The 27,973-nt window shown below is 46.4% G+C and overlaps 1 protein-coding gene across 1 annotated transcript; it reads right to left on the reverse strand.

Annotated features, from left to right (window-relative positions):
• Positions 1 to 21,538: 21,538 nt before the first annotated feature.
• LOC136510049 (uncharacterized protein At4g08330, chloroplastic-like) lies at positions 21,539 to 27,868 on the reverse strand. Its single transcript, XM_066504622.1, has one exon. It carries the CDS (start codon positions 27,705 to 27,707, stop codon positions 27,252 to 27,254), a length of 456 nt encoding a protein of 151 aa, XP_066360719.1. The 5' UTR covers positions 27,708 to 27,868; the 3' UTR covers positions 21,539 to 27,251.
• Positions 27,869 to 27,973: the final 105 nt, after the last annotated feature.

Genomic DNA, 27,973 nt, shown 5'->3' on the forward strand with positions numbered 1-27,973 from the left:
ACATGTGTCTTGTTGTGCCGTGTTTGGCCGGTGGTTATCGTACCAGTCGTCATCGCCTTGGGAGTTAATTTTCTATTTTGAACCATAACCAAATAATTTGCCATAATTAAATTTTAGTTCAAGAGATGCGCAGAGTCCACTTAGATTTGGTAAACCACAAGCTTCTGAGTAAATTGAGGATATTTAAAACTATACGAATCAAAGACTCAGTTGTAATTAAAATTTTGTTCTGGTTGCTGCAATACCGGACACGTCCGGTAGGTGCAGGACAGACACAATTAATTTGCTGCTTGTGATTCTTTGTTTAGCTTTATGATTTATTGTATACTAGCATCTCAATAAATAAATTACTTTACTAGAGAGCGATCAAAAGGATCATATGGCAAAGTAAAATTCTTTTTAATTGAATCTAATTAGTCACTTTCATTATTTCACAAATGTACCTATTTGTGAACTAAAGAACATGAAATGAACAAAGTGACTATCCTAAAAGGTTTAGGTACTTGTTACCAATGGCGAGGATGAAATATATGATATGTTCATTGAATTATCTTCGGGTCAACTATATAAGGGGTTATGATAAGAATTGGTTGATAGATTGAGTGAATATTGTCAAATTGCTTGCTCAACCATCCCGAAGGCTTCATCTCATCACATAGTACCTACATCATTAACCTAAGCACACTTTGTTACCCAACTCTTGTTGGGTCCTTTTGAGTTAGTCAACAAGTGCTTAGGCACCCAAATGGCTTTAGCACTAGTTTGTGGTGAACACATCACCTTACTAATGCTAACTCCATTTGTGGTCTTCCTAAGCATATCATGATAAACAAATGTGTTCAGCTTAGGTGAGTTACCATTTGGGCATTCATAGCTTAGATGCACTTTTCTTTTACAAGCATAGCATATGCGGCCTTTGTTTGCTCTATGCTTGTTTTGCTTGCATGGACATCTATCAACCTTGTGGCCCATCTCATTGCATCCATAGCACCTTCTTGTTGCAACTTGGGCTTCCTTTCTTGTCTCTTTGTACATTGGGCATTTCTTGGTAGAAGCCTTTTGATTTGCGGCTTCAACTTTGTCGGTCCAACTCTTGTGTGGACACATAGCCCACTCATGTCCATACAATCCACAACCATAGCACATCCTTTTTCCATGTTTCTTGCTCTTGATTGGGTTGGCCTTGCTTGAGATGTGATTCTTTTGTTGGGCTTTGGAGGAAGCAAGGTTTGAACCCTTCTCAAGCTTCTTCACCATGTTACCACGGTTATCTTGAGAAGGTTGTGCTTTCTCCTTACCCTTCAACCGAATCACATCTTTCTTTAATCTTTTCACCTCTTCTTTGAGCTCTATGTTTTCTATGAGATTTGGCTCAATCAAAGATTGGCTTGCTTGAGGAGCACACTCATTAGTACAAGAAATATTTAATCGAGATGGTGTACTAGTGAGTGAATGTGTGAGAGGTTGAGAGAATTTTACCGATGTGATCACAACCTCATGAGCTACCTCAAGCATGATGCTTGATTCTACTACTTCATCATGAGAGCACTTTAGATGAACATAGTTTGCTTGTAGCACATTATACTTGCTTGATAGTTCATCTAGCCTTGCCTTGAGCTCCAAGTTTTCCTTCTCTAGTCACTAGAAGAGGATTTAGTAATTAAAGCATGCTCAATTGACAATTTTTCATACCTTTCACTTAGAGCCTTTAGTTCTTCCATCTTGGAGATAAGAAACAATTCTTGCTTTTGAAGTGATTGCTCTTGCTTCTCAATCTCTTCTTCAAGCTCATCATTCTTTTCAACTATCTTCATGATGATGAACTTGTCTTTGCGGTTGAGATGATCAAGGTTGTAGTTGTCTTCAACTTCAACATCACTCTCATCTTGATCATCTGCTTGTGCTTTCTCCTTTTCTTTATCTTTCTTGTTACTCTTTTTCTTGCTTTTCTTGGCCATGAGACACAAGTGATGAGTATCATGAGATACTAAGGTTGACTCATCACTTGGGTCACCACCGGGCTTGAGCATCGTTGCAAACAGTTGCTTGCTGGTCTGCTGCCTCAGCCATACCAGACATGTCTGGTAGGCATACCGGACACGTCCGATACATGTAGGCAGACAGCAGGTCATGTGCTGCTTGCACTTCTTGCTCCGGCTCGGCGCACTTGAGGTCTTGTGAGGTTTCTTCACTGCATGAAGACACAATGGACATACTTTCCATTGACTCGATCTCAAATGCATCATCACATTTGGATTTTTCATATAAATCAAAAAGTCTAGTCCAAATGAGATGAGCACTCTCCGGAGGTGGTTGTCCATTGAAGATTGCCTCATCTTAAACCTCTACACTCAATGTACTCAAAATAATATTAATAGCTTGAGCATTGAGTTGCACGCATATCTCTTCCTCTTTTAATAAATTTTTGTAGTGGCTCCAATCAACTATAGGAAGAGGTATGCTTACATCCACAATATGCTCAACAAGAGGACTAATATCTCTAAAAGCATTGAGTACATGTATTGACCAAGTTAGAAAGTTTGAACCATCATTTTGGAGAAGCACTGGCTCCAACTCGATAGACGTCGACATCCTTTTCTTACGGCGGTGAAGCTTTAGGTGAGAACCTATCTCTGATACCAATTGAAAGGACCTAGGATGCCGCCTAGAGGGGGGGTGAATAGGCGTTTTTGAAAATTAACACCTTTAAATGCGGAAATAATTAGAAAAGGAAGTTTCCAAAATGAAAACTCCAAATAATGAGTAGTACCACCCCTCACAAGTTAACCACAGAGTATGCAAGGTATAAATAATGTATCTAGAAGCTATAACCCTGCAACACAAAGTTAGAACTGAAAATAAATATTTTCAGCACAGAGGTCTAATACCGGGCGTATCCGGTAGGTATACCGGACATGTCCGGTATGCACGGTTTCTGCAGAACAGCCCTGAACTTGCTCCTTTTGATTTCTATCTTCAAACCAAACTGCAGGTACCTACTAGAGATATCAATAAACACAGAGAACCTGCACAAGAGCTAGAGCAACACAAATATCAAATAAAATGCGAATTGAGACACGATATTTGTTTTACCGAAGTTCGAACTCGTTCGAGTCCTACTCTCCGTTGAGGGGGCTACGAGCGACCCAGCGAAGGTCAGCCCTAGAGGGTACCACGAAGGTCACTCTAGCCGGAGTCTTTTCCAACTCCTTTTCCTCCTTCCACTAAATGATTCCGAGGCGGCGGAATCGACCGTTACAAACTGTCTAGGACCAAAGAGTCCAAGAGTAACAAATACGAATCACGAGATTGACAATATGCACAAGTGCTCAAGTGGTGGCTTGCTCTCTTTTTCAAATTCTCTCTTAACCCACAAATGAATTTTGTAATTTGTATCACACACTCACTAAGAGAGGGTTTAGGAGAGTTGGCAAGGCTCAAAAACATGTGTGTATGTCAGCAGAATCAGCAGCCTCCAAAGGTGGAGGCATGGGGGTGTTTATAGCCCCCTTGAAAAACTAGCCGTTTTATAGCCGTTGCCATACCGGACACGTCCGGTATGACTTAAACTGCGCCAATGGTAACTAAGTTACAGTGAAGTTGTGAGGCGTCGGAACTCCCAATGAATGTCGGGACTCCCGACCATCGGAACTCCCGACTCACGTCGGAACTCCTGACCCTCAGCAAATTTGAAAAACGTGTAACTGAGTTAAAGTTAGTGAGGTGTCGGAACTTCCGACGCATGCCGGAACTCCCGACCGTCGGAACTCCTGACTCACGTCAGAACTCCCGACCCTCAAGGCCTTTGAAAACTAGCCATTGGCCTCTGGTCATGTATACTGGACACGTCCGGTATGAATACCAGACACATCCGGTATGACCAGGACAGTGAACCCTCCAAGTCAGTTAAAGTGCGAGATGTCAGAACTCCCGACCCTTGCCAGGACTCTCGACCGTTGGAACTCTCGACTTACATCGGAACTCTCGACGAATCAACCCGAGAACAACAATTTTACTACTACTGGGCAAATACCGGACACGTTCGGTAGCAATAGCGGACACGTCTGGTATTGCCAGACCAGCAAGAAATTAGTTAGCTCATTTGTCTCTCAAACACTCAAAAACTCACATGAGTTGGCTTAAGCACTTATGAAACATTATCTATCAACATGATGCATCCCTCTTAATAGTACGGCATTCCTATTAACTCAAATTTAAAAGTATAACGAAATTAAATCTTTTGAGTTGATCTCTTTCAATCCGAGGCCGTGTATTCCAATCTTCACCAAGTGAGGGTGCCAACATATTGATATTGATATTTTCACTTGAGCATAGCCATCTTGAGCACGTGACTTGATTCCATTCATCAAATTTGAATAATCCCAAATGTATCAAGTCACTTCCATCAAATACTTCATTATAGATTTGATCCTTCACATCAATATGACCATCTTAGCTTGATTAGTACCTCAACTAAATGCAAGTACTTTCTTCTTCACCCTAGCTAGGTTCTTCGGCTGCCAAGCCGTCACTTGCCCTTCACCCTTGCTTAGTACCTCGAAGCCTTTCCTTGCTATCTTCACCATCTCAAGCCATCAAGTCACATCTTGTGTTGAATCATCCATTCATGTATTGTTATCTTTTTCATTTCAATTTAGCAAGCTACAAATATGAGACCATTCCATATACAATCCCTTATGTCTCATTAATTAATTCTTACAAGCTTGCTTTCATATAGTACAAGGAAAACCCACAAATAAATAAGCCTTTGCATGAATTTCATTTGCATTGTTGTCTTGTGCTTGAACTAGATTGTTTACACAACAACACATCATTTTGGCTTTCATTAAGTGCCTGTGAGATAACCTATTACCTGTCCACACTTAGCAAATGGGTTAGTCATTTAATCACGTTGTCATTCAATCATCCAAAACCCACTAAAGGGCTAGATGCACTTTCAAAGGCTCAGCTGCTCGTAACCGTAGGTAGAGGCGGAGTGCGATCGGTTGTAACATTTAAAGCAAAGCTACGTAAGGTAATTTAAAGGAACAAACTACCCTTTTGTTTAGGTAGGAAGGAGTTTTACCATATGATAGTGAACGAAAAAGAGAGGTGGTAGTGCACCCCCGTGGAGCCCCCGAGCGACCCGGGCCAAAAGTGTTTGGGTCAGGGCGCTTTTATAGGAGCAGATGTTAAGTAAACAATGGTATGACTGAATTTTAGGAGAAAAAGTGACATAGCTATTCAATGTTCCAAGTGTTGGCAAGAACGTTGCCGTTATTGTCCTCCAGTCGGTAGGCGCTCGGTCGGATCACTTCGGTTACCGTATAGGGTCCTTCCCATGGTGGAGAGAGTTTGTGTTTTTCCTTCGTTGATTGGGTCCTCTGGAGCATGAGATCACCGACTTTGAGAGTCCTCCCCCTGATCTTCCTTTCATGGTACCTATGGAGAGTTTATTGGTAGCGAGCGAAGCGGATGACGGTCGTCTCGTGGGCCTCTTCGAGCAGGTCGACTACGTCTTGCTAAGCCTCTGTGGCTCAGTCGCGGTCAAAAGCCTTCACTCTTGGGGCACCATGGTCGAGGTCGGAGGGCAGTACTACTTCAGCTCCGTAGGCCAAGAAGAAGGGTGTGAACCCTATGGATCGGTTCGGGGTCATTCTTAGGCTCTAGAGGACCGCTAGGACCTCTTCAACCCATTGCTCGCCATATTTGTTGAGTCGGTCAAAGATGCGTGGCTTAAGTCCTTAGAGGACCATGCCATTGGCATGCTTGACCTGACCATTAGTACATGGGTGTTCGACCGAGGCCCAGTCGATCATAATGCCGTATCCATCACTGAAGTCTAGGAACTTATTTTCGGTGAAGTTAGTCATGTGGTTAGTGATGATGTAGTTAGGAACACCGAATCGGTAGATGATGTCGAGGAAGAATTTGACCACCTCTTCCGAGCGAATGTTGGTGATGGGCTTGGCCTCTATCCACTTGGTGAACTTGTCGACTGCTATGAGTTGGTGAGTGAAACCACCCGGGCCCTTTTTGAGGGGTCCTACTATGTCGATGCCCCAGACCGCGAGTGACCAGGTGATGGGGATGGTTTGAAGCTCTTGTGTCGGCAAATGAGTTTGTCGAGCGTAGAATTAGCATCCTTCACACCTACAGACGACCTCCTCTGCATCTCATAGTGAGGTGGGCCAGTAAAAACCTTGGTGAAAGGCTTTTTCGAAAACTACAGAACAAATGGGACAAGCTTCCCCGAACGGAGTGATTCCATCACAAAAAAGACCTTGGGGCCACGTGATGTCCGCAAATCCTAGCATGGACCTCGAGGAGGAGCTGCTTCCCCTAGTTTGTGGGGATGCATTTCATGAGTACCCCCGATAGACTCTGTTTGTAGAGTTCATCACCGAGTGCGATGAAGGTCTTGGCGCGTCGAGGATCTGTTGGGCTTTAGTCCTTTCGGGTAGGTGAACCTCCTTGAGGAGGTAGGCAAGTAGTAGTGCTCACTAGTCGGTTTGATCGAGTGCCAATACGACGACGTTAGTGGGTGACATCGTCATAGAGGCACTGGGGTCAGAGCCCCCGAGCGCCGGCTTGGCATCGGGGTCGGAGCCCCCGGGCGTCGACTTGGTGTCGAGGTGTGTCTGGATCGGACCATCCAGGACGTGAGCGGATGGCTCATGGAGGTCGTTGATGGAGATCCCGATCGGAGATGGATCTCGCCTGGCGGCCAATTTTGCGAGGAAATCGGCGGCATCGTTGTCCTTTTGGGGGACATGATGCAGCTTGATTCTATAGAATTTGTCCCCGAGTTTGCACACCTCTTGGTAGTATGCTGCCATGAGGGGGCTTTTGCAGGAGGACTCCTTCACGACCTAATCGATGACCAGCTCTGAGTCACCGCGAACATAGAGTCACGTAGCACCAAGTTCAATGGTGATGTGAAGTCTGTTGATGAGGGCCTCATACTCTGCGACGTTGTTTGAGGCTGAAAAGTGGAGATGGATGGCATAGCAGAGCCTACTCCCATCTAGGGAGATCAGAACCACTCTAGCCCTCTAGCCGGGTGCCATGACGGACCCGTCGAAGTACATTGACCAGTACTCATGGGTGACGTCTAGGGTCGGTAGCTAGATCTCCGTCCATTCGGCAACAAAATCCGTGAGAGCTTGAGACTTAATGGCGGTACAGGGAATATACTTGATGTTGTGGCCCATGAGTTCGAGTGCCCACTTGGAGATTCGTCCCATGGCATCACAGTTGCGGATGATGTCTCCGAGCGGGTATGAAGTGATGACCGTGACTTTGTGGTCGGTGAAGTAGTGCAGGAGCTTCCGGGTTGCCATCAGCACGGCATATTGGAGTTTCTGCACCTGGGGGTACCAGACCTTGGGGTCAGTGAGTACCTCCCCGATGAGTATATGGGCCACTGGACCTTAAGGTGGTGTCCCGGCTTCTCCCTTTTGATGACCAGGGTGGCGTTTACCACATGGTTGCTGGCCGCAACGTAGAGGAGGAGGGGTTTCCCCCATTCAGGAGCAAAGAGGATTAGGGCCGACGTCAGGGACGCTTTGAGGCTCTCCAGAGCCTACTAAGCTTCCTCAGTCCAGACGAAGACGTCTGTCTTTTTTAGGAGCTTGTAGAGTGGCATCCCCTGTTCGCCGAGCCGAGAGATGAACCAGCTCAGGGCAGCCAGATAGCTGATGAGCCTTTGCACGCCCTTGACGTTGCGTATGGGGCCCATGTTGGAAATAGCCGTGATCTTTTTGGGGTTGGCCTCGATGCCACCCTCAGACACAATGTATCCTAGCAGCTTCCCCTTTGGAACCCCGAAAACATATTTCTTGGGATTCAATCTGATGTTGAACCTTAAGAGTTTCGTGAACGTTGCGGCCAAGTTTGCGATCAGGTCGCAAGCTTAAGCCACTTTGACTACTATGTGATCAACATAGACGACGATTGTTGGTTTTGGCCACTCGGCTTGATCAGGCTGATTGAGCGGGTCGATTTGGTTGGCGAAGCATTGCTGCATGCACCTTTGGTAGGTCGCACCAGCGTTCTTCAGGCTGAAAGTCATGGTTACATAGCAGTACGAACCATACAGGGTGATGAACGAGGTTGCGAGCTGATTAGACTCTTTCATCGTGATCTGGTGATAGCCTGAGTAGGTATCTAGAAAGGAGAGGATCTCGCAACCCGAGGTTGAGTCGACTATCTGGTCTATGAGCGACAAAGGAAAATGATTCTTTGGACACGCTTTGTTGAGGCCAGTATAATCAACGCACATTCTCCATTTCTCGGTCTTCTTTTTAACCAGAATGGGATTGGCAAGCCGGTCGAAGTGGAATACCTCTTTGATGAATCTGGCTGCCAGGAGTTTAGCAATTTCTTCACCTATGGCCCTGTGCCTCTTGTCATCGAAGTTGTGTAGGCATTGCTTAGCGGGCTTTGAGCCCAAAATGAGGCATAGTGCATGCTCAGTGACGTCTCATGGTATGCTTGGCATGTCAGATGGCTTCCATACGAAGACATCATGATTGGCGTGCAGGAAGTCGACGAGCTCGCATTCCTATTTGGCCGAGAGCTAGGTCCCGATCTGCACCATCTTGGTTGGGTCAGTGGGGTTGATCCCTACCGCCTTGGTTTCCTCGAGTGGGTGGAAGGCCATCGAGGAGGTTGGTTTGTTGTAGTCTAGGACTGCTGGGGTCGATGACTCTCTGAGCCGCGGGAGCTCGGACGAGTTGATGACCGCAGTGGTGAGCTCAAAATGCTCGCGCATGTGAAGGCATGCGAGAAGGCACTGCTCACAATGATGACGCCGTTAGGTCCCGACATCTTTAGCTTGAGGTAGGTGTAGTTGGGGATTGCCATGAATTTTGCGTAGCATGGCCGCCCCAAGATGGCGTGGTAGGAACCTACGAAGTCCACCACTTTGAAGGTCAGGACCTCCGAGCGGAAGTTGGCTTGGTTGCCAAACATGACAGGCAGGTCAATCTACCCGAGTGGGTATGCCTATGCTCCTAGGATAACCCCATGGAAGGGAGAGCCCGCTAGGCAGAGTTCTGACCAGGGGATGCACATGTGTCGAGGGTGTCAACGTAGAGGATGTTGAGGCCGCTGCCTCTGTCCATCAGCACCTTGGTGAGGCGCTTCTTGCGGACGATAGGGTCGATGACGAGTGGGTAGCATCTCGGTCTCACGATGTGGGAGGGATGGTCCCTCTGATCGAAGGTGATCAGAGATTTCGACCAGCTGAGGAAGGAAGGGATGGCCATATCGACGGCGAATGCCTCCCTATAGCGCACCTTGTGCTAGCGTTTGGACCAGATGGCGTCGAATCCACCGAAGATCATGATGCATTCCCCAGGGTCGGGGAAGCCATCTCCGTCCTTGCCCACCGCACCTCCTTTCTTGGTTGCCACCTCTTTGCCGTCTTCTTCATTCGGCCCACCGGCCTATCGGAGGAAACATTTGAGGAGCTCGTAGTCCTTATAGAGGTGTTTGATAGGGTAGGTGTGGTTGGTGCACGGGCTATCCATGAGCTTGTTGAAGTGGTCAGGCAGGCCCTATTGGGGCTGCTTGCCCGTGCGATCAGTTACGACGACTAACGCGGTGTTGTTCGGTCGACGCCGATCCTTTTGTTCTTCTTGCCCCTTTGTGTGGAGGGGCCCTCATCTTGGTCCGCGTGCTTGGCCTTGCCTTTGTCCTGGCTTCCATTGAAGACTGCTCTAATCGCCTCCTCGCTGGAGGCGTGGTTAGTGGCGACACCGAGCAGGTCGTGGGTGGTACGGGGCTTCAGGCAACCAAGCTTGTGGATCAAGGACTCGTAGGTCATCCCAAAGAGGAATGCGCTGATGACGTCCGTGTCGACACCATTAGGGAGGGAGTTGCATTGTTGGGATAACCTATGGATGTAATCCTGTAGGGACTCGCTGGGCTCCTGCTGGCAGCTCTTGAGGTCTTAGGAGTTACCAAGGTAGACATACGTCCCCTGGAAATTTCTAACGAAGACCCTCTTGAGGTCCGCCCAGTCACGGATGCTGTCATGCGGGAGGAATTCAAGCCAGGCCTGAACATGTCCCCCTACACAGATGGGGAGATATTGAATGATGAAAAGGTCATCATCCACCCCTCTGGCTCGGCAGGCGAGCCAAAAATCTTTGAGCCAAATATCGAGGTTCGTCTCCCCGGTGTACTTGGCGATGTTGGTGGGTGGTCGAAAGCGCTACGGGAACAGCACTCTCCAGATATGCCAGCCAAAAGCCCGTGGTCCTGGGCCCTTAGGGCAAGGACTCCAGTCATCTGGTCGATGACTATGCCTTGGCCGCGTTTCACCGCTCCCCTCAATGGTTCGGCCAGGACCCATGTCGCCTGCCCTCACTGTTGCCTGGTGGACGTCATCATTAGGTTGAGTGTAATGCCGATTGCTGATGACGCTATGAGCATTTTGGTGCGAACTGGGCTGCTCACGTACCGGTGGTCGGTGTGGAGCAGGCGCCAGGTTGGACCGTGGCCCAGTTGTTGCCTCCCGAGCCGCGCTTAGCGGCTGTAGCAGTGAGCGGATGGAGCGATCTGTCTGGTGCGTCCCCACTGAGAGGGCGTGTGTCAAAGTCGCGATGTGGAGCTTTCCGCCTATTGAACGACGATGGCTTCTACCAGCACCTGGACATTTCGGTAAACCGCCCGCTCCTAGGGGAAGACGGGCTTGGGAACGCCGCGTAGAAGCATTGTCGTAGTGGCAATGTTCTGGCTAGCTAGAGCGAACAATGGGGGGTCGCTCCCCTCATTTATGATGTCACGTTGGACCTGGTGGGTGTGACCCTAAGCGCCGTCGGTCGGGTCATGCGCATGGGGCACAACGTGTTGTACTGAGCGCGCCAGCGCAAGCGGCGGCTGGTTCTGCCACCGTTGTTGTAGCTCCTTGGCATGCCCTTGAGCAAGCGCGAGGGCCCCCGCACATGGGTCTGGAGGGGTGTGAGTCTACGCAGACTCCACAACTTCCGATGGCTATCCCGGAGCGTCCGCCATAGCGCACTCCTAGGACGGACGGTGGCTAGGTGCCACATCGCCGATGCTGGAGCCGTCGCTCTCAACCTCGTCATCCTGGAGTTCGTGGAAAGTGGTAGGAGCATAGCTCGTCATTCCCATGAATTTAGATGTGAGAGGGGGCGGTGCTAGCATCCTTCGGAGCCCCCAAGTGCCTGCATTCGCGGGGGACGCGAGGCCACAGGGGAACCAGTCGTATGGTGTTCGTTGTGCGGACAATACGGTCCCTCCAGATAATCGGTGGGAGATAGTAAATAGAGAGGAAATAACAGTATGTACATTACTCACAATAGAGTTTGAGTAGAGAGTTTGCTCAGAATGAAGCGTAGGTGCCTCGTCATTGAAGTCATCACGTGTTCTAGAGCTGATGGGGGGCGCCCCCCAACGGGCACCGAAACAAGTGTCTCCTCGCGGAGGTGTAGTACATTGAGCTAGTCAGCGACGAAGTCCAGACTTCCGAAGAGGAAGGACTGGGACGGCTCGAATATGGGTGGAACCCACATCCCAACAGGTGGGAGTACGGGTAACTCCGGTGAGCCGAAGCGAGTTGTATCGCTTGAGCCCGCCATGGCGACAATGGCAGAAAAGTGGGCCATCCGATGACCAAAAAGTGTTGAACGTACAACGTCTTCCCCACGGACGGTGTCAACTGTCGGTGCAGAAAGTGACCAACACGTAAATATTTGTAGTTTTGCCGTACGTTGTGATCGGAGGTGCCTAGCACTCAATGAACATAGGGTTTATACTGGTTCAGGCAACGTACCCTACATCCAGTTTGAGTCGGTCGGTGACTTTATTCATGTGCCTAGGTGCTCGAAGTTTGCAGTGGGGTTACAAACGAGAAGGAGAAAGATTTGGTGTATAAGAGGTCCGGTCGGACTCTGGTCAGAGAGGCCGAGAGTGACAGGAGCTCTGCTATGTGCTATGTGAACTTGATCGATCCGAATGAATCTACTCAGTTGTGTTGGAGAGAGCGCGTCCCCTTTTATAGATGAAGGAGATGGCCTTACAGGTGAGAGGGGGAGAGTGTGTATGCTACTAAGTCTTGTTGCCCACGCTGATGGGTACAAGATGATGGTAGGCGCCCATAATACTGTTCAATGTCAGATGCACGTGGAAGGTTGTGTTGTCTTCTTCGAGTATGGCAGACGTCGGTGCCTGTCATACTGTTGATACCCGGAGGCATGCAAGGGGTTTTACCATGTTTACCTGGTATGGTAAATGTCGGCGCCTACAACACTGCTTCTGTTCTGCCATGCCAAGCAGGTCTTAGAGTACTGTCTGGCAGGTGCACAGGGTACGATCCCTGGTATTGCGGTTTGACTTGTGTACACTGTCTTACTTTCTCCGTCCGTTTCCTGGTCCTTACCGAGCGGGCGTCCCCGGTCGGTCGGTCCCAGTCGGCTCTGATTACGCCAGTCGGAGAGGAGCTGTAAGCAGGGGTTCGACGCATTCCTGGTCGGAGAAGCGGATCGGAGTCGGAAATTGGTGTTTGGCCAGGCCTTCCGGTCGGAGAGGCCGTCCGGAGGCGGGTTGGAGACCGAAGCGAGCACTCCGGTTGGAGAGGTGGGCCAGAGTCGGGAGCGGGCGCTGTTCCTCCATGGCCTGGCCTTCTGGTCGATGATTAGATCGTCCTTCTAGCCTGTTGTTTAGGTATTTGGGTCGGCCCATGCGTTACGCGTTGCTCGCAACGTTTGTCTGTTGGGCCGAGCTTTCGTTGGGAAGCCGGTCTATGAGGGACCCCGGGTTTATGAACCTGCCAGTTTTTATTTATGTTGTTCTCCATTTTGAACATATTTTTATTTAAATGATTTTTTAATTAGAATCCAGTTTGCTAGCCAAACGATTTCATAAAGTGATACGGATTCATCATCAGAAACATTTTCTTAAAAAAATCTGGATCCAAAACGTTTCTACGAGAATGTAAAGCTCTACCAAACGCACCCTAAAAAACAAGGTTGTATGCATTGGAGGCAAGCACCGATTTCTCACATCGTTGCAACGATGCAACCCAACCTTGTCACGTCCCCACGCGGGCACGCCTCGCCAATAGCGATAGCTCCACTCGCACGTCCGCATGGACGTTAGCCCACTTCGCCGCCAGTCGTGCCTCCACACACGCGTCCACATGTGAGCCCACCTTGTTATCAGATGTCGTCGATCGCAGCGATAAGAGGAGTGCGAGGTGATGTAGCAACAACCTCACCCGAGAGGCAAGTGCTGGTGCACCGTTGGCGGCGACAATCTTTCACCGAGGCCACCACGAGCAACAAGTTATACATCTCTAGCTTCCGGGGAATGACCGCCCCCAAGTTTATGTTGACCCTGACCGCCCCCAAGTTTATGTTGACCCTGGCTAAGAGGTTGTCAGTGCACTAGTAGAATATAGCTATAGCTCCACACACGCGTCCACATGTGAGCCCACCTTGTTATCAGATGTCATCGATCGCAGCGATAAGAGGAGTGCGAGGTGATGTAGCAACAACCTCGCCCGAGAGGCGAGTGGTGGTGCACCGTTGGCGGCGACAATCTTTCACCGAGGCCACCACGAGCAACAATTTATACAACTCTAGCTTCGGGGGAATGACCGCCCCCAAGTTTATGTTAACCCTGGCTAAGAGGTTGTCGGTGCCCTAACCAGACTATCAAACACCTCAAAACTTGAATTGTGGAAGCCTAAACAAGGATATAGTCCAAACAGTTAACACGTCCCTGATGTACATTTGGCTCATCACTGTCAATTCTGGCCCTGTTCAGCTTACTCTATATTCGGCTTGTTCGGCTTCTTTTTTTAGTCGAACAGTGTTTTTCTCTCACAATAATTCAGCCGGAACAATGTTTTCAGCCTAGTTTCAACCAAGTTACAGTACCAGCGAACGGGGCCTCTCTTTGGAGTAAACCTGCATTTTTCCATGGTCGTGCAAAATGCCAATGGTTGCGGCCGAATTCCTCTCTCCCGCTCCACTGCTTTTGGACCATTGTTTTCTCTGCAACCGTGCATGGTTTTTGAGTCTCAACCATGTGACTTGAATAGCTTAGATTGTGTTGGCTTTCGAGGATGTGGAAGAAAAAGGCAAGCAATCTGCAGAATCTACATTGTAGGGACGTGTAGCACGTGAGATTTGTTTCCTGGTGGGGAAACGAGGCTTGATCAATCTTGAGAACAGGCAATACACATAAAATAGGAAAGAGGGATGATGGAGTTATTAGTTGTGCTTGACCATATATAAAGGTTACACGATGTACACGTGTAAATACATTTTTTAGTGCACGCATGAATTTGTATATAGTATTAAAGTGTATGGTCCATATCTGAACTGGATTTTGACAAAAATCTAGTGTAAGACCCTTCTGGTGTGTTTTAGAGCATACACATAAAATAGGACGTTTTAGGTTCCAAACTGATCAAAAATTTTACCAGGCCCATTAGTTAGTATATAAATAAAATTTTACAACATAGATAAAATGTTACAATAAATACTGAAGCTCATCTAAATTTGTATATTTTGTCATGGACTACTACACTACACCTAATTTAGCTAGGAATTTTTAGCAAGCTAGTCTCGAATTTGAGCGATATGGCCCCTTTCAACAATCAAATCAAACACTAGGCCCTAGTCACCCTGTGCTACTCACAAGGGAGAAAAACATATTAGGAATGCGTGGAATTTTGTAATAAAACTCCAAAAAACTACACTTTTGACAAAACCATGATTTTAGAAACTACAAGTTTTGTTGTATAAGAAAAACCTGCAACTATTAAAAACCAAAATATTTAAAAAACCCCATAGTATTTCTCAACAGTACGGAAATACTTTGCATCCAAACTAGAGCTTTAGTTCCTTTATTTACGCCCAATACATTATTTTTAGCCTAGTATTATGCTCACTAACCGACTTACCTTTGGCTCTGTTGGACATGATTTGTATTGTGAAAGAGTGTTTCACTTTTTTTCCCTAACATTTACGGTCTTTAAAGTTCAACTTTGATTAGCATGGATGACCAAACAAAGGCGTTCCATACATGAATATTATTTTGTACTCCCTCCGTCATAAAATGAATCCGTATCTCGTTTAGCGAGGAGTCAAATTCTTTCAACTTTGACAGAGCATAATAACAATCTAATGATACTTATTACATATTGTAACCCCCTGGTGTTATGATCATGTTTAGCACCGCGATTTAGGTCTAAGAAAATTTCCGAAACGATTTTCTCGGATTTTAAAATTTGAACTTATGTTTAAAAACTGTCTAATAGCAAATAAAAGGGGCTGAATGACTTGTTTATTTGATTAAGCATGAAAAATAATTTTTATAAATAAAAATACGATACGACTAGTATATAGTACTTAAGTAAAATTCGGAGCATGATTTTTTGTTGCATTTAAAATATCGAGTAACAAACTTTAGTGCTTTAGCGGTGAATATATATATATATATATAAAAGAACATCGTGAGTGTGTTAGTATGTTTGTTTCGAGTATTGCTGTGATGTTTGTTAGTTTAAAAATTAATATGAACGAAATAGAAATAAAACGAGAGTGTCACTGGCCACTCGTCCCACCTGCCTCGCCGGTGCGACAGTGGTGCTTTCCCCCCTGCTCTGAATCAGTCTTTGATTTTTTTGCGTTGGCCCGTGTTGCCCCTGCCTTCACTATTATTATATTAGCATCAGCAACATGTCGAGCAGTGACTGCTGGCAATTGACGTGTCGTCTGCCGTACAAAAGCGTAGTGGCTCACGTGAAGCTTTCAGTGCGATGCATGCGCCGAGGCCTCACCACGCACATGCGTGCATGCAGCGCTTACCACTCATCAGGCTTCCAGAATGTGTGCCACCACTGTCGCTCAACCGCGGTCTGCTTTCGTTGTCCCGTCGCGCTATTGTCCTGGTCGCAGCGTCGTGGTCTGGCTTCGTGTCCTGCCAAGTTGAGTTGTCTCGTCCATACTACTGTTGTCCTACGCCCGACCATGTGTCGTCCGTGCTGCTGCCGGCCCTGCCCTATGCTTTTTGAGGACACCGAGCTGATGCTCTCGCCGTGCTCACCCACTCTCCTGGTCTCTGCATCTGTCTTGCTTCTGCTTTCACTGTCGTGCCAGCACCCGCCATGCGCGAGCACCCACGGCACCCGGCCACCGCGCGCACCCTCGGCCCCGCGCTGGACCACAGCTCTCAGCCCCGTTCCTCCCATGCCCACGCGCTGGCGCCCCCGCCGCCGCCAAGGCGCATCGCAAGCGCGCGCAAGCACACAACGCTGCCCACCATGCTCCTTCGTAGCTCCACAGCGCGCCCGAGTCGCCTTGCCAGCCACCACGCCCTCACACTGTAGGCTACCGCCTTCCCCGCCGTCGTCCGCACGGGCCTCCATGTGCCACCTCTGGCATAGCGAGGTCGCAGCCAAGCCACTGTACCTCCGTCACCTCTTGGTCTCGCTCGCCGTCGGTAAGCAGCCGTCACCGTCACTGCTTTCCCCTACCAGCGCCGTAGTCGAGCAGAGCACCCATCCACCATTGCCACCCTCGTGCTCTCCCTTCCTTCTTCAAATTGGCCACGCTCAACTCATCCCCCTCCAATTGCTCGCACACACAACTGCGCTAGGTCCTTAGCTAGCCTTCAGATGAAGCCTTGACGATATTCGTCCACTGGTGCAGCCGTGCGTGGCCTCGCCATCGTCACGGTTGCCATCGGCGCCGAAGCTTGGCTCCACCGTGGGCATGTTCTCCTCGTCCATCTCCTCCTTGTTTTCACCTCGTCTCGGAGCCACCTTGTTACCTTGCCACTTCTGCTGCAACAGGCTCTCCGATGGAGCTTCATACCGCTGGGAACGATGGCGCTGCTTCGGTTCGCCGCCACCACCACACCAGCGCATGCGAGCAACTCTCCTCGTAGCGTATCCAACCGAACCAACGCCTCAAGCAGTACCTAGGTGAGACCCTATTGCTTCCCCACCCCTCGGATCAATCGGTACCGTGCTCGTCTCATTGGAGCGTGTGCGCCACCGCAGGTGAACCGCGCCGGCACGAGCAGTCGTGCCCTGCCCACTGTCGGGTGCCCTGGCCCCCTGGGTCGCTCTCCACGACCACATTGTCTTCGCTTGGGGGCCCGCACGCCTCGTCGCTCGCCCCGTGTCATCGGCGAGTTCGCCCCCAGCCGGAACCAGTGCCGACCGGCCGTGACCGGTTGTGCTGCTTTGCTCTGGAGTCACTCGAGGGCCGCGGTTTGTAAATATAAACAAATATGGGGTGCTAGGTGAAGAACTGATGACTCATTTGAATAGTGAGCTAGGTCATAGAATTATTAGTTAAAAAGCTAGGGTCCTTTTTGCAAAGTGGATGGTGCGCCCGGGGCTTTTCGCCCCTAGATCGACCTGCTCCAGCGCGTCCACGTGGGCCGGCTTACTGGACCACTTGTGCCCCGCCCCCGCGCCTGGGCCGCGCGTCCGCATGGGCCGTCCACGCCGTTTCGTGCGTTGGGCCGGACTGGTGCCACCTGCGTTGGGCCACATGCGCGCGCAGTGCTCTGGGCCATCGCGTGCCCATCCGTGCTAGGCTGCTGGGCCAGTTTAGTTGCCGTCGGGCCTTTTTCATTTTTAAGGTATTTTCTAATTTAATGCTGAAGCAAATTTGTAAAATCAATATAAATTTATGTAGTTATCCAAAAATTATAAAACTAGTTTTATTGAGTTTTTAAAATCATGATCTACCAAATAGTGTATTTTGTTCGCATAGGTTCGGTATGTTTTTAAGGTTGCTCTAATTATTTTTAACATGCTTAATATTGTTAAAAGGTGAACTTGTAGGAATTTTCGTGATAAATCGGTGATAGTGTCGACTCTAAAAATTTTATAGTAAATTACTAATATTATTAGCTACTCCCTGTAATTTTTATAGCTCCTGAATAATGAGTTTGCTAGATAGATAATAATGCCTTATTCGAATAAAGATTAAATCGATAGGATAGAATAAAGAAACAACTTGGGTTTATATAACTAAAATATTTATTGGGAAATAATGCCTTATTCGACTACAGAGGATATGTAGCCTGAAGTACGGTCGTCGTTAGAACCTAGCTCGTTAACTTGAAAGGCAGTAAATCGTATTTTTACGAGTCACAATTGCAGTCGATTAATTATGTCTTTGCATTGCATCTCATTGCATATCATAATAGGGACATCGATGGATCGCGGAGTCATCAGGAGTTGCTGGAGAAATGGTGCTTTTGGAGATCATGTCGCCATGATGAAAAACTAACTTCTGATTATATTCTTACCCAGGCAAGCCCCGGTGCATAACCCCTACTTTTCTGCTCTTTGAATTATATTTGTGCATTAAGTTTTAAGGAGTTGAATAAAACCCACTTGCATATATATATCTTTATTCTACTGAGTCTTACTAGTATGATAGGATCGTGTAGATGCTATGCTACAGGACTCCGATAAAAGTCGAGTGATTGCCTATCATTTGCGAGAGATAGGAAATATATTACTGAATTATTATCACTTGGAAAATATAAATGGTGGAAAGGAAAAATGGTGACCGGACAGAGATATGGTTTGTGTATTAGTGGGTGTAAGAGGTTGTGTCCTGCGGCCAACGGGGCATGGTTTGGTTACATTGTTTTCCCTGTCCACGTCGGTTCAGTACCGGCCGTTGCATTGGACGATTGGCAAGTCACAGACTTATATCCCGAGCAGATACTTGGGTATGGACGCTTGGAAGACTTGTTACTCTCTTATCATGGGTTCTGACTCTTTTCGGGACCGACTGTCAGGGTGGTTTTTAGGTAAGGAGGTCCTTGTACCGCACTGAGTTCGGGACTCAGGGGTGGGTGCTTGGAGTCATAGTTTGGACGGAGACATGAACCCCGTGACAGGAGGGTAGTGGGTTGGTCCGGCTTGTGCCTGAGGTACAAGCGGGACGTGTGTTTTTGGGTACCTAACTGGGAGCATTGATTCGTGAATCACCGACGTTCCGATACGATTTACCTAAACTATAGCACCGTAGTAATAACTGGAAGATGAAAGATGGTAAAAGAAAATTTGATTGCTTACCACCTGCTTGAAAGTAGCACATGTGCTTACATATAATTGTTAGTTAATGAACTAATACACTACTAATAAAAATCGAATATATGGACGCACTTTTAGTAATACTCCTGCAGATGCAATAAACCCACAAGTCAGATAGCCTTGCATATCCTTGGAGTCTTTTCTTTCCTACTGTCGGGTAAGTCTTGCTGAGTACAATTGAGTACTCAGGGTTTTATTTTCCCCTGTTGCAGGTGACAAGTGGATGCTAGAGCTGACTCTTGTGTGTGGATTCCTCCTGGTGAGCTCAGAGAGGATTTCCTTTACGCTGCGATCATAGTTTTTATTTATAACTCTCACTAAATATTTTTGTAAATGAAAGTTTTATAATCTATTATCATCGTTTATATATTAATGATTCATTATTTCATGAATAGATATTTATTCCGCTGTAATTCTGATCGTATCTTTCTATTTCACTGTTCAATTAAATTGTTCATAACTCTGATAACATGATCATATTCTGCTGTTATAAATAATAAATATTATACTCTGATGTTACATGGAAAGTGATGTAAGAAATGGTTAAGAATGATGTAAGCTTTATTCTCTCATTTGTGATCCCGATGAAAAAATGTGGATTTTCAGGTTCTGCCTGCGTAATTTGGTGTCCTCTCTTAGGTACTTAGTGTCTAATGGAAGACGAGTACTCCTAGGAGGCATTAGATTAAACGGTTCTGCGACACATATTCATAATTTTTTTTATATATTTGATTAAATTTATTTTTTAACACTTTTTTCAATATTGTCTTAGGACAGAGGGGGACGGTGAATTCGCTTTTTTTTTAACGCAAGATTCGTTGTTTTTCTTTCGGAGAAGAGAAAAAGGGTTGACCATATATTCTTGCTGACCAAGGCGGCCAGGGCGGGGGGGCCTTCAGTGGGTCGCTGGTTCGCTGCACGCCTGCACGTACTGCTGCACCTGCACATGCCGTGGTTGGCCTGTGGTCCCTCCCGTTGTTTCACTTTCCCCTAGATAGACGCCTACCCGTGCCGTGTCCCGTGTCCCGCGCTGTGGCCGTGAGGCCGTCACGTCATCCGTGGCTCGCTCCCCGCTCCTCGCAGTATCAAACGCAGGCCCAGAAAAGTTCCCGACCGCGAGGACGATGACGCCGAGCAGGAGGCGGAGGAAGGGGAGCCGGAGCCGGAGCCGGAGATGGTGCCCTGTCCGTTACCGCCGCGCGCTTCAAGCCACGATCCCGCCCGGGCCAAGGTCAGTGCGGTGCGGCATCCCGCCTCCTTCCAATTCGGCCATTACTCTCGCTTCGCCCGGGCTCCTACTCCTATCCTTCCCCTGCAATCGCGGCGGATCTGGCGTTCCCCCATCCGCGTGCTAGGTCCGGTTCTCAGGTCCGATGCGCCGCTGGCTGGCTGCTAGTTTTTACCCGGCGGGTCGCTGGTAGCCTGTTTGCTCGGGCTTGGGATCGGGCTCCATCTTCTCATCTCCTGCTGTTTCCGACGCCGTCGTGATTCGTCTCGTAGCCGGAAGCGGAACCCCCTGGATTGGCTTGAGGTTGCAAATCCTCCGCCTCCGAGGGTTCGAGCGGTGACACACACCCTGTTACTTGATTCATCACTCATTCGATTTGGATGGAGCATACTCATTCGATTTGGATGGAGCATGTATGATGCTGGTGTTCCGATTAGAGTAAGCCTGCATATTTGATAATTGATTTGGTTAAACAAATTGTAGCTCTATCAGACAAGGACCCAAGGTTGCACGTCTGTTTCTGGGTCAAATCCCACGATTTTTTACTGCTAGTGGAGATTCTGGAGAACGCTTTACGCTACGGCCTTTGCTCACATGAGACGTTCTACTTTAGCAACAGGACAAGTCCAAATTAGTTGTTGGGAGTACTACTTGGGAATTCCATAGTAGCGGTAAATGAGTCAACATCGGGAGTTGCTTTCAGCTATTGTTCCTTAGGCCTGGTTTAGATTGTAACTTTTTTCAACTCGATGAATAGTATTATTTTCGTCTTATTTGGTAAATATTGTTCAATCATGGACCAACTAGGCTCAAAAGATTCATCTCGTGATTTTCAACTAAACTATGTAATTAGTTATTTTTTTTACCTACATTTAATACTCTATGCAAGCAGCTAAAAATTGATGTGACAAAGAGAGAGTGAAAAAACTTGGAATTTGGATGGTATCTAAACAAGGCCTGGCTCATTTTCTTCTGTGGATGGTACGTAAACAATAAATAAATAAAATACTCTGAACATGACAAGTATATAGATTTCCCCATAGATATTTTAATCTAGCACCGCATCATAAATGATGAATATATGGGGCACATATGATGGATTCCATGGAGCGCTAAATGCCGCACTGCGGTTGTCCCAAATCATTTAAGACCTTGGCAGGAGTAGCAGTGGGCATCTATTCTTCACCGTTCAGGTAAATTACCTTCTCCACTTATATACCACATGCTTCTTCACGCACAGTGAGCATTTCCTCTGATACCTTACGAATTATCAGGAAGGAGCCTCCACGGTGTAGGAGTAACTATCAATGTTCACTTCATTCAGACATTCATTTTTCGCACTTCCTAGTTTCCAGTGGCCTCGCTCCATCTGAAAGGTTATCATACTGATATTTCCTCACCAAATCTTTGTGAACACTGCTTAACAATAATCTTGAACGAGAAACACAATTTCTTTGCCTTCCTTGATGCTAGACAATCCTTTATGTAGTTATATGTAATTGAATGTCATCCAGTTTTGTATAAGCTGGAAGTTTTTTTTTTCTTTCTATTTCGTACAGTTTGGGAATAAATAGATGCCTGCTTGACTGCTTGTCAATAGTAGTGAATCATGTCCAGTTTAGGTCAATGTATGGTTGGTTTTTAGCTCACCTACAAATATGCTTTCTAACCTTACACTGTTACTTAACTTTTGTTACTCTTGTGGGCCCAACCTGCCAGTTTATGTATTCTTGCTTAAAAACCTATAGTGTGATGATAAATAGTGAAGTACTAGAACAGTGAGCTGGAGCTTATAATCACTAATGGTCCAGTAAGAAAGGAAGTTTCCAATTGAAATTCTTGAAATGCATTAGACTGGTTATCTTTTTTACAATCTTAAAACACATTAAGAAAATTGTATATGCTCCACAGAAAGTGATTGATTGGTGTGCAAGTTTTTTTCAGTTGATGTTAAAGCTTAATGGAGATCACCGCTCAGGATGCTAAAAATTGATTTAGAAAAGTATGGCTGGAAATAAATAGTAGGAAAAAAATATGGCTTCAGAGTAATTTGGGCTAACTATGGCGTCAGACTGTGATATGATTTATTTGGTAAATTTGCATTTTATCAACTTTCTGATTCTTTCTTCCATCGTACACGGACATTTCTTGTTATCTGCTTAATCTGATCCGAAACTTCTTTGCTGAGTGAAATTTTGTAGTTCTTCTGCATTGAAGAACTCATAAAGGTGTATCATTGTATATAGGCATTTTCACTAATCAGTATATTTTTGCTGTGCTTTTGCCACAACTTTGCTGTGGTTTTTGTCGAGTTTCAACTCTACACCATTTTTGCTTGGGACTAAATTGTTTTGTTGTTTTGCTCTGGTGCCAGATCTGTAATTGTTACCTATAATAATAAATCTTGCAGATACCAGGTACAACTTCGTAGTTTTTTCTCGAACGACAACTTCATAGGTTTATGTGTTTTGATTTTGATAGGTAAATTACTCCTGAACAGATTGCCAGAAACTCTCACACACAAGACTACAAACAAACACAGTGGGTTTGGTGGCTGGAATGACTTAGCCTTTTCTGATTTTCTCTCCTCTATATATAGGCAGCCATGACCTACATTTTAGGCTGTGACTGGCTCCTAATTAATGCAGAATATTACACACTTAATCAACCTATTACTGCTATTTCTTCATGCTGAAATTAAGGTTATTAAGCTAAAGATAAGGATATGAACCTAGACACTAGCATGCACCTAGACATATTTAACTGTGGTTGCATGGAACGGATTGACCAAGGGTCAATGGTTTTGATGGCTCATGTAGTAATTGTGGCTAACAATGGATGGAAATCATAATTGGTTTATGAGGATTTTTTTTAATTTTAGTGTGTATATGAAATACTGATAAAATTAATCATCAAGCAGATCTACCGTGGGTGTTAGTACAAGTTTTTAAGATTTTGACACAGATAGCAGTCCTCTCTCTCTGACCCAATTTAATTATTGCTTTAGTTTTATATACATATAATGCTCTAGTTTTTTCAATCATGATTGGATTTTATTAGTTGCACGCTTATTTCTCTGGCATTACTGCCAACAAATAATTAATCGTGACAATGTTATCTTGAGGATGGAAAACATGTAAAGACCAAAACTAGCTTCCAAAATAACATCTATTTTCAAATGGGGATAGTAGTAATTACTTAGCTATGTATTTTTTTTCTGAGACCTGCATTTAAATTGGTGAACATATTGTTTATCTTATTTTCTCATATACGTCTAAACACTCATAATAGCTGTAGAATTCCTGCAAGACTGATCTTCAGTGGTCATGACAGCTTTATGGTGTATCTTCGTATGTAGTTTGATACAAATAGAAAGAATCACACTTTAGAATGCTACAAGTTTGCTGATAGGCATGGATAATGCATGTCTGATATTGGTTATGTACGTGGAGGGAACAAGCTTCTTTATGATGTATGATGGCGTAGAACGGCATTGTTTTTCCTTTTCTGCTTCTCAGATCACAAATCAAATAGATTATAGAAAATATTTGGCTGGTCAGTTAGTCAAGCTTTGGTTGCAAATATTACTTTATATTGTGAAGACATTACTGTTGATTTTCAGAATTCAGATGGAATGGAATATATCGCATATGCGAGAGCCAAGAAAATGCTGGGAAAGTTAAAAGATTGTTAAGAAAAGGTGCTTTGGGTGTTAAAGGACCAGTGGACCACTATGTCTGCTATTGAACATGACTACAAGAAGTTGGCATTTCAGCATAATCTACATAATTAATTTTGGCAGCAAGAAGAGAAAAGTTTCCATGAAACTGATGTCTGTTAAGAGCTAATGCAGGGCATGTACCTTAAGCATTGTCTTTGATTTGTAGTTTTGTGGATTCGTTCTTTGTGATTTGTAGCACCTATAAGCAATAAATAATCAGGTCCTTCATTAGGACCTTGAGGTGAACTGACTGTACCCATTAGTCACTTACCTAACGTTTGGTAAGCATATAGTCCTAGTCCATACAAAAGGTAAATAAAAGTAAGTGTAGCCGTACACCATCTGGAGCATATCCTGAAATATGCAAGTTTTAAAGTAACTTTTAAACTGTGATGGGCTGCTGCAGTGCTGCATACTTGTATTATATGTACTTTGATGATAGTTTTAAAATTTATCATGTCTATTCATCACTAATGCTATCCATGTCTAAAAAACACTTTTTTTCGTTATATATGAATAAAAGGGGCATTCATTGGCCTTTCGCCTCAGTCCTGCCATTCACTTCTAGCTACCAACCGTATGACTATTTTCTGTGCATAGTAATTAGATGGACAATGAACTATTCTTATGCCATTCAGGATCACTGAGGCCTATAATAAATGCTTACTTTGTTCATTCTAATTATCAGCTTGCTGCACACTTGAGATTGCACCCATGACCCATTGTTGACTCCACCTTTTTACTTTGCCCGTGGAACTCGTACAGCACTACAACCACTACTGTGGCTAGTGGCTACAAGGTCAATACTCCTACGTACAATATTTCTGAGATGAAATCCTTGAGCTCAAACACATATTGCATTGAAGCATCAAGTCAATTTCCCACCCCGAAATGTATCATGCCATTCATTAGCGTCTGTGGATCTCAGGTTGTATTATTCCCCAAGACAAGAATCTTTTGCTTTCGCAGCAGGCTCTGCCTCAAGTATGCAAGGCATGGAGTCGTGCTGTCAAGTTGTGTGTGTCTGGGCGGGACTAGTGAGCACTGAGCAGCTGCAAGGACTTGGCAGGCCCATGCGACCATATCCACACAGTGAGCCATAACTTGCCCCCATCAAAGTGCCGCTGCCCACAAAGGCACAACACACTGTGGCTCACAATAAAGCATGTTGGCATCCTTCCTCCCCCGCTTTGTCACCCAGATCAGATGGACACCCACCCCTTCCGTTCGCCATGGTTCCTGCATGATATTGATAGCGGAGAAGATGACGGTGGCATTGGCCGTTGCGGTGGGAGGTAGCTGTGGAGACGAGTGCCACACTGCCACTGCAAACTGCGGCCCAATGGTATGCTTGGCTCAACCACTTGGTACTGATCTGCATAGACATAGGCAGAGTTTTATCATGGGGTGGGTAACGGGGTGTGGGTCTGTCCTCTTTGCTGAAAGACGAAGGGAGAAACTTCGTTAAAAGAAAGACGAGGGAGAATAAAAGGGTGTAGCGAACCCTCGTGCTCCTGTGTCCTGTGCAATTGTAGTACCGTCTTTAAATAAAATGTTATAAGCTCCAAAGTGCTGGTGTTGATAGTCACGGAGAGGTATGGCTAGCTGTGGTCCGGTGATTCTTGAACTTGTTGAGACAGGGAGGTATGGCTAGCTGTGGTCCAGTGGGTGATTCTTGAACTTGTTGAGACCTGCACAAGGGAAAGTTCAGACTCTACTTGGATGGCCAACGTTTTTCATAGTTATGCATGGTATCAGTTGTAGGAGTAGAAGCTATATACAGCTCCAGAAGAGAGAACTTGACGGAAAAGTTGAACCTACTCCCAGTCCCAGCTCACGAATCAACTCGACACAAGGTCACTGGCTCTTGGTTCAATCTAACTACAGCATACTATCTTCGTTCTACACGAGTCAAATCATAAGTCCATCGGTCCCATCCCATAATAGATGAAGTTTTAGCTCTGAGCACGAGTATTGAGTAGTGAAAAAAAAGGTGTAGCGCATAAAAACTAGAGGAAGAGAGATTATGTATTGAGAAAAGTTGAGAAATGAAAATGGAGGCTAATTTGGGACAAGCGTAGAAATATAGAAAGTCAAGTATTATGGGACGGATGGAGTATATATTACTCAAAATAAGTATCCCTCTATCCCAAATTATAAGTCATTCTAATTTTTTGGAGAGCTAAAGCATCTCAAATTTAACCAAATTTATATAATAAATAATAACATTTATGATACTAAGTAACTATCATTAGTTTCTTCGTTAATTATATTTTTATAGTGTGCCTATTGGATGTCATAAGTCTTTGTAACTGTCTTTATAATTTTGATCAAATTAGAGATGCTTGACTCTCCGACAAAGTTGGAACGACTTATAATTTTAGACGGATGGAGTATATTATAAGTTATATTTTAGGACAAATCTAATACTATTTATTTAGTATGATAAATATTAGTAAGTATTTTCTATATAAAATCGGTTAAACTTCTAATCATTTGAATTGTATTTTTTTTATGGAGGGAGTAGAATCAGATGCTTGAAATGAAGTTTCGGTTTTGGCTATGTTCAGTAGGACTTATTTTGGTTCTGGCTGATTTATTGTGAGAGAAAAACACTATTTTCTGACTGATTGATTCTGACCGATAAACTCAAGCGGAGTCTTTGCCTTTGTCTTCAGCGAACAGAGCCTTTGCCTTTGTCTTCGCAGCTGGTCAACAGGTACATAAACCGATGGCGGGTGCATGCATATCAGTGAGTCAGTGAGCCGCGTTGTTCCATGGCTCAAGTTGCAACATTTGAAAATTGCGATTGCTTAGCAAGTTCAGCCGGAGTGGCACAATAAGCTTTTGACAAAAGCTTTTGACTTTTTATATTGGGAGAATGGGAGCTTGCTGGTTGTCTGCCAGGGCCAGGCTGGTCTGGTTAGCCACCACGGCCACCCAAACGAATTCCCCTTTTTTTTTCTCTTGATTGATGAATTGAATAAAAAATCACAAAGAAAATGACACCATTCCAATTTGTACATTTCTTGAGATGCAAGCGAGCGAGTTTTGCAGGCGCGAATGACCGCGAGCGACAGCGACTTGTGGCAGAGGGGGAAAAAACAGCAGCAAACGCGTGAAGGAAACAGACACCGAGGATGGAAGAAAGATCGGCACAGGCGCACAGCGCATCGGCGGAACCTTCTTGCTCATGCACCCGACGGCGGGGCGCCCGCGTCGCCGTGGTCGTCGTCGTCGTCGGCCGCCAGGGGCTGGAGCGCGCGGATCTTGATGTCGTAGCGCGGGGGCCTGCCACCCTCTTGGCCGCGGTCGTCGTAGCCGAAGCCGAGGCTGGCGCCGCACTTGCGGCAGAGCAGGCGGGTGCGGCGCACGAAGAGGCGGCGCGCGCGCAGGTCAACGCACCGGAACTCGTCGGCGTGCCCGAACCGCGCGTCGTCGATGGCGTCGAACGCCACCACCCCGCGCCGTGCCGCGCGCCCGTACGCCGCGCCCACGATCCCCGCCGTGTTGCGGTCCGACGACCGCAGGCGCAGGTCGTACCCGCACGCGCCGCAGCAGTAGGTGACGGCGGAGAGGCTCCTCTGGATGGGCGGCGGCGACGGCGACGGCGCGTGCTTCTCGTCCATGTCCGTCGCTCGGTCCATCGACGACGAGGTCGCTCGGTGACTTGTGCTGCTGGCGTTGGCAGGCAGTTCACTGCTGGAGGCAGGTCGCGATGCTGATGCTCCTCTTGCATTCTGTTGACGAGGGACATGTCAGTGTATATATGTAGATATAGATGCTCCTTTCTTTTGGCAGTTGCAGGAGAAACTGCAGTTGCAACTGCAGGGAAGGTGGCAAGTGAGGCCGCGAGGGCGTGGGTCTGCGCCGACCGCGCGGGGAGTGGAGGTGAATAAGGATGACGTGGCCG

This window comes from Miscanthus floridulus, chromosome 16 (assembly GCF_019320115.1).
Source record: "Miscanthus floridulus cultivar M001 chromosome 16, ASM1932011v1, whole genome shotgun sequence".
Lineage (NCBI taxonomy): Eukaryota > Viridiplantae > Streptophyta > Magnoliopsida > Poales > Poaceae > Miscanthus > Miscanthus floridulus.

Bases quoted from the DNA above. Each gene is read 5' to 3' on its own strand.
- LOC136510049 (XM_066504622.1), bottom strand. From the start codon at position 27,707: ATGGACCGAGCGACGGACATGGACGAGAAGCACGCGCCGTCGCCGTCG.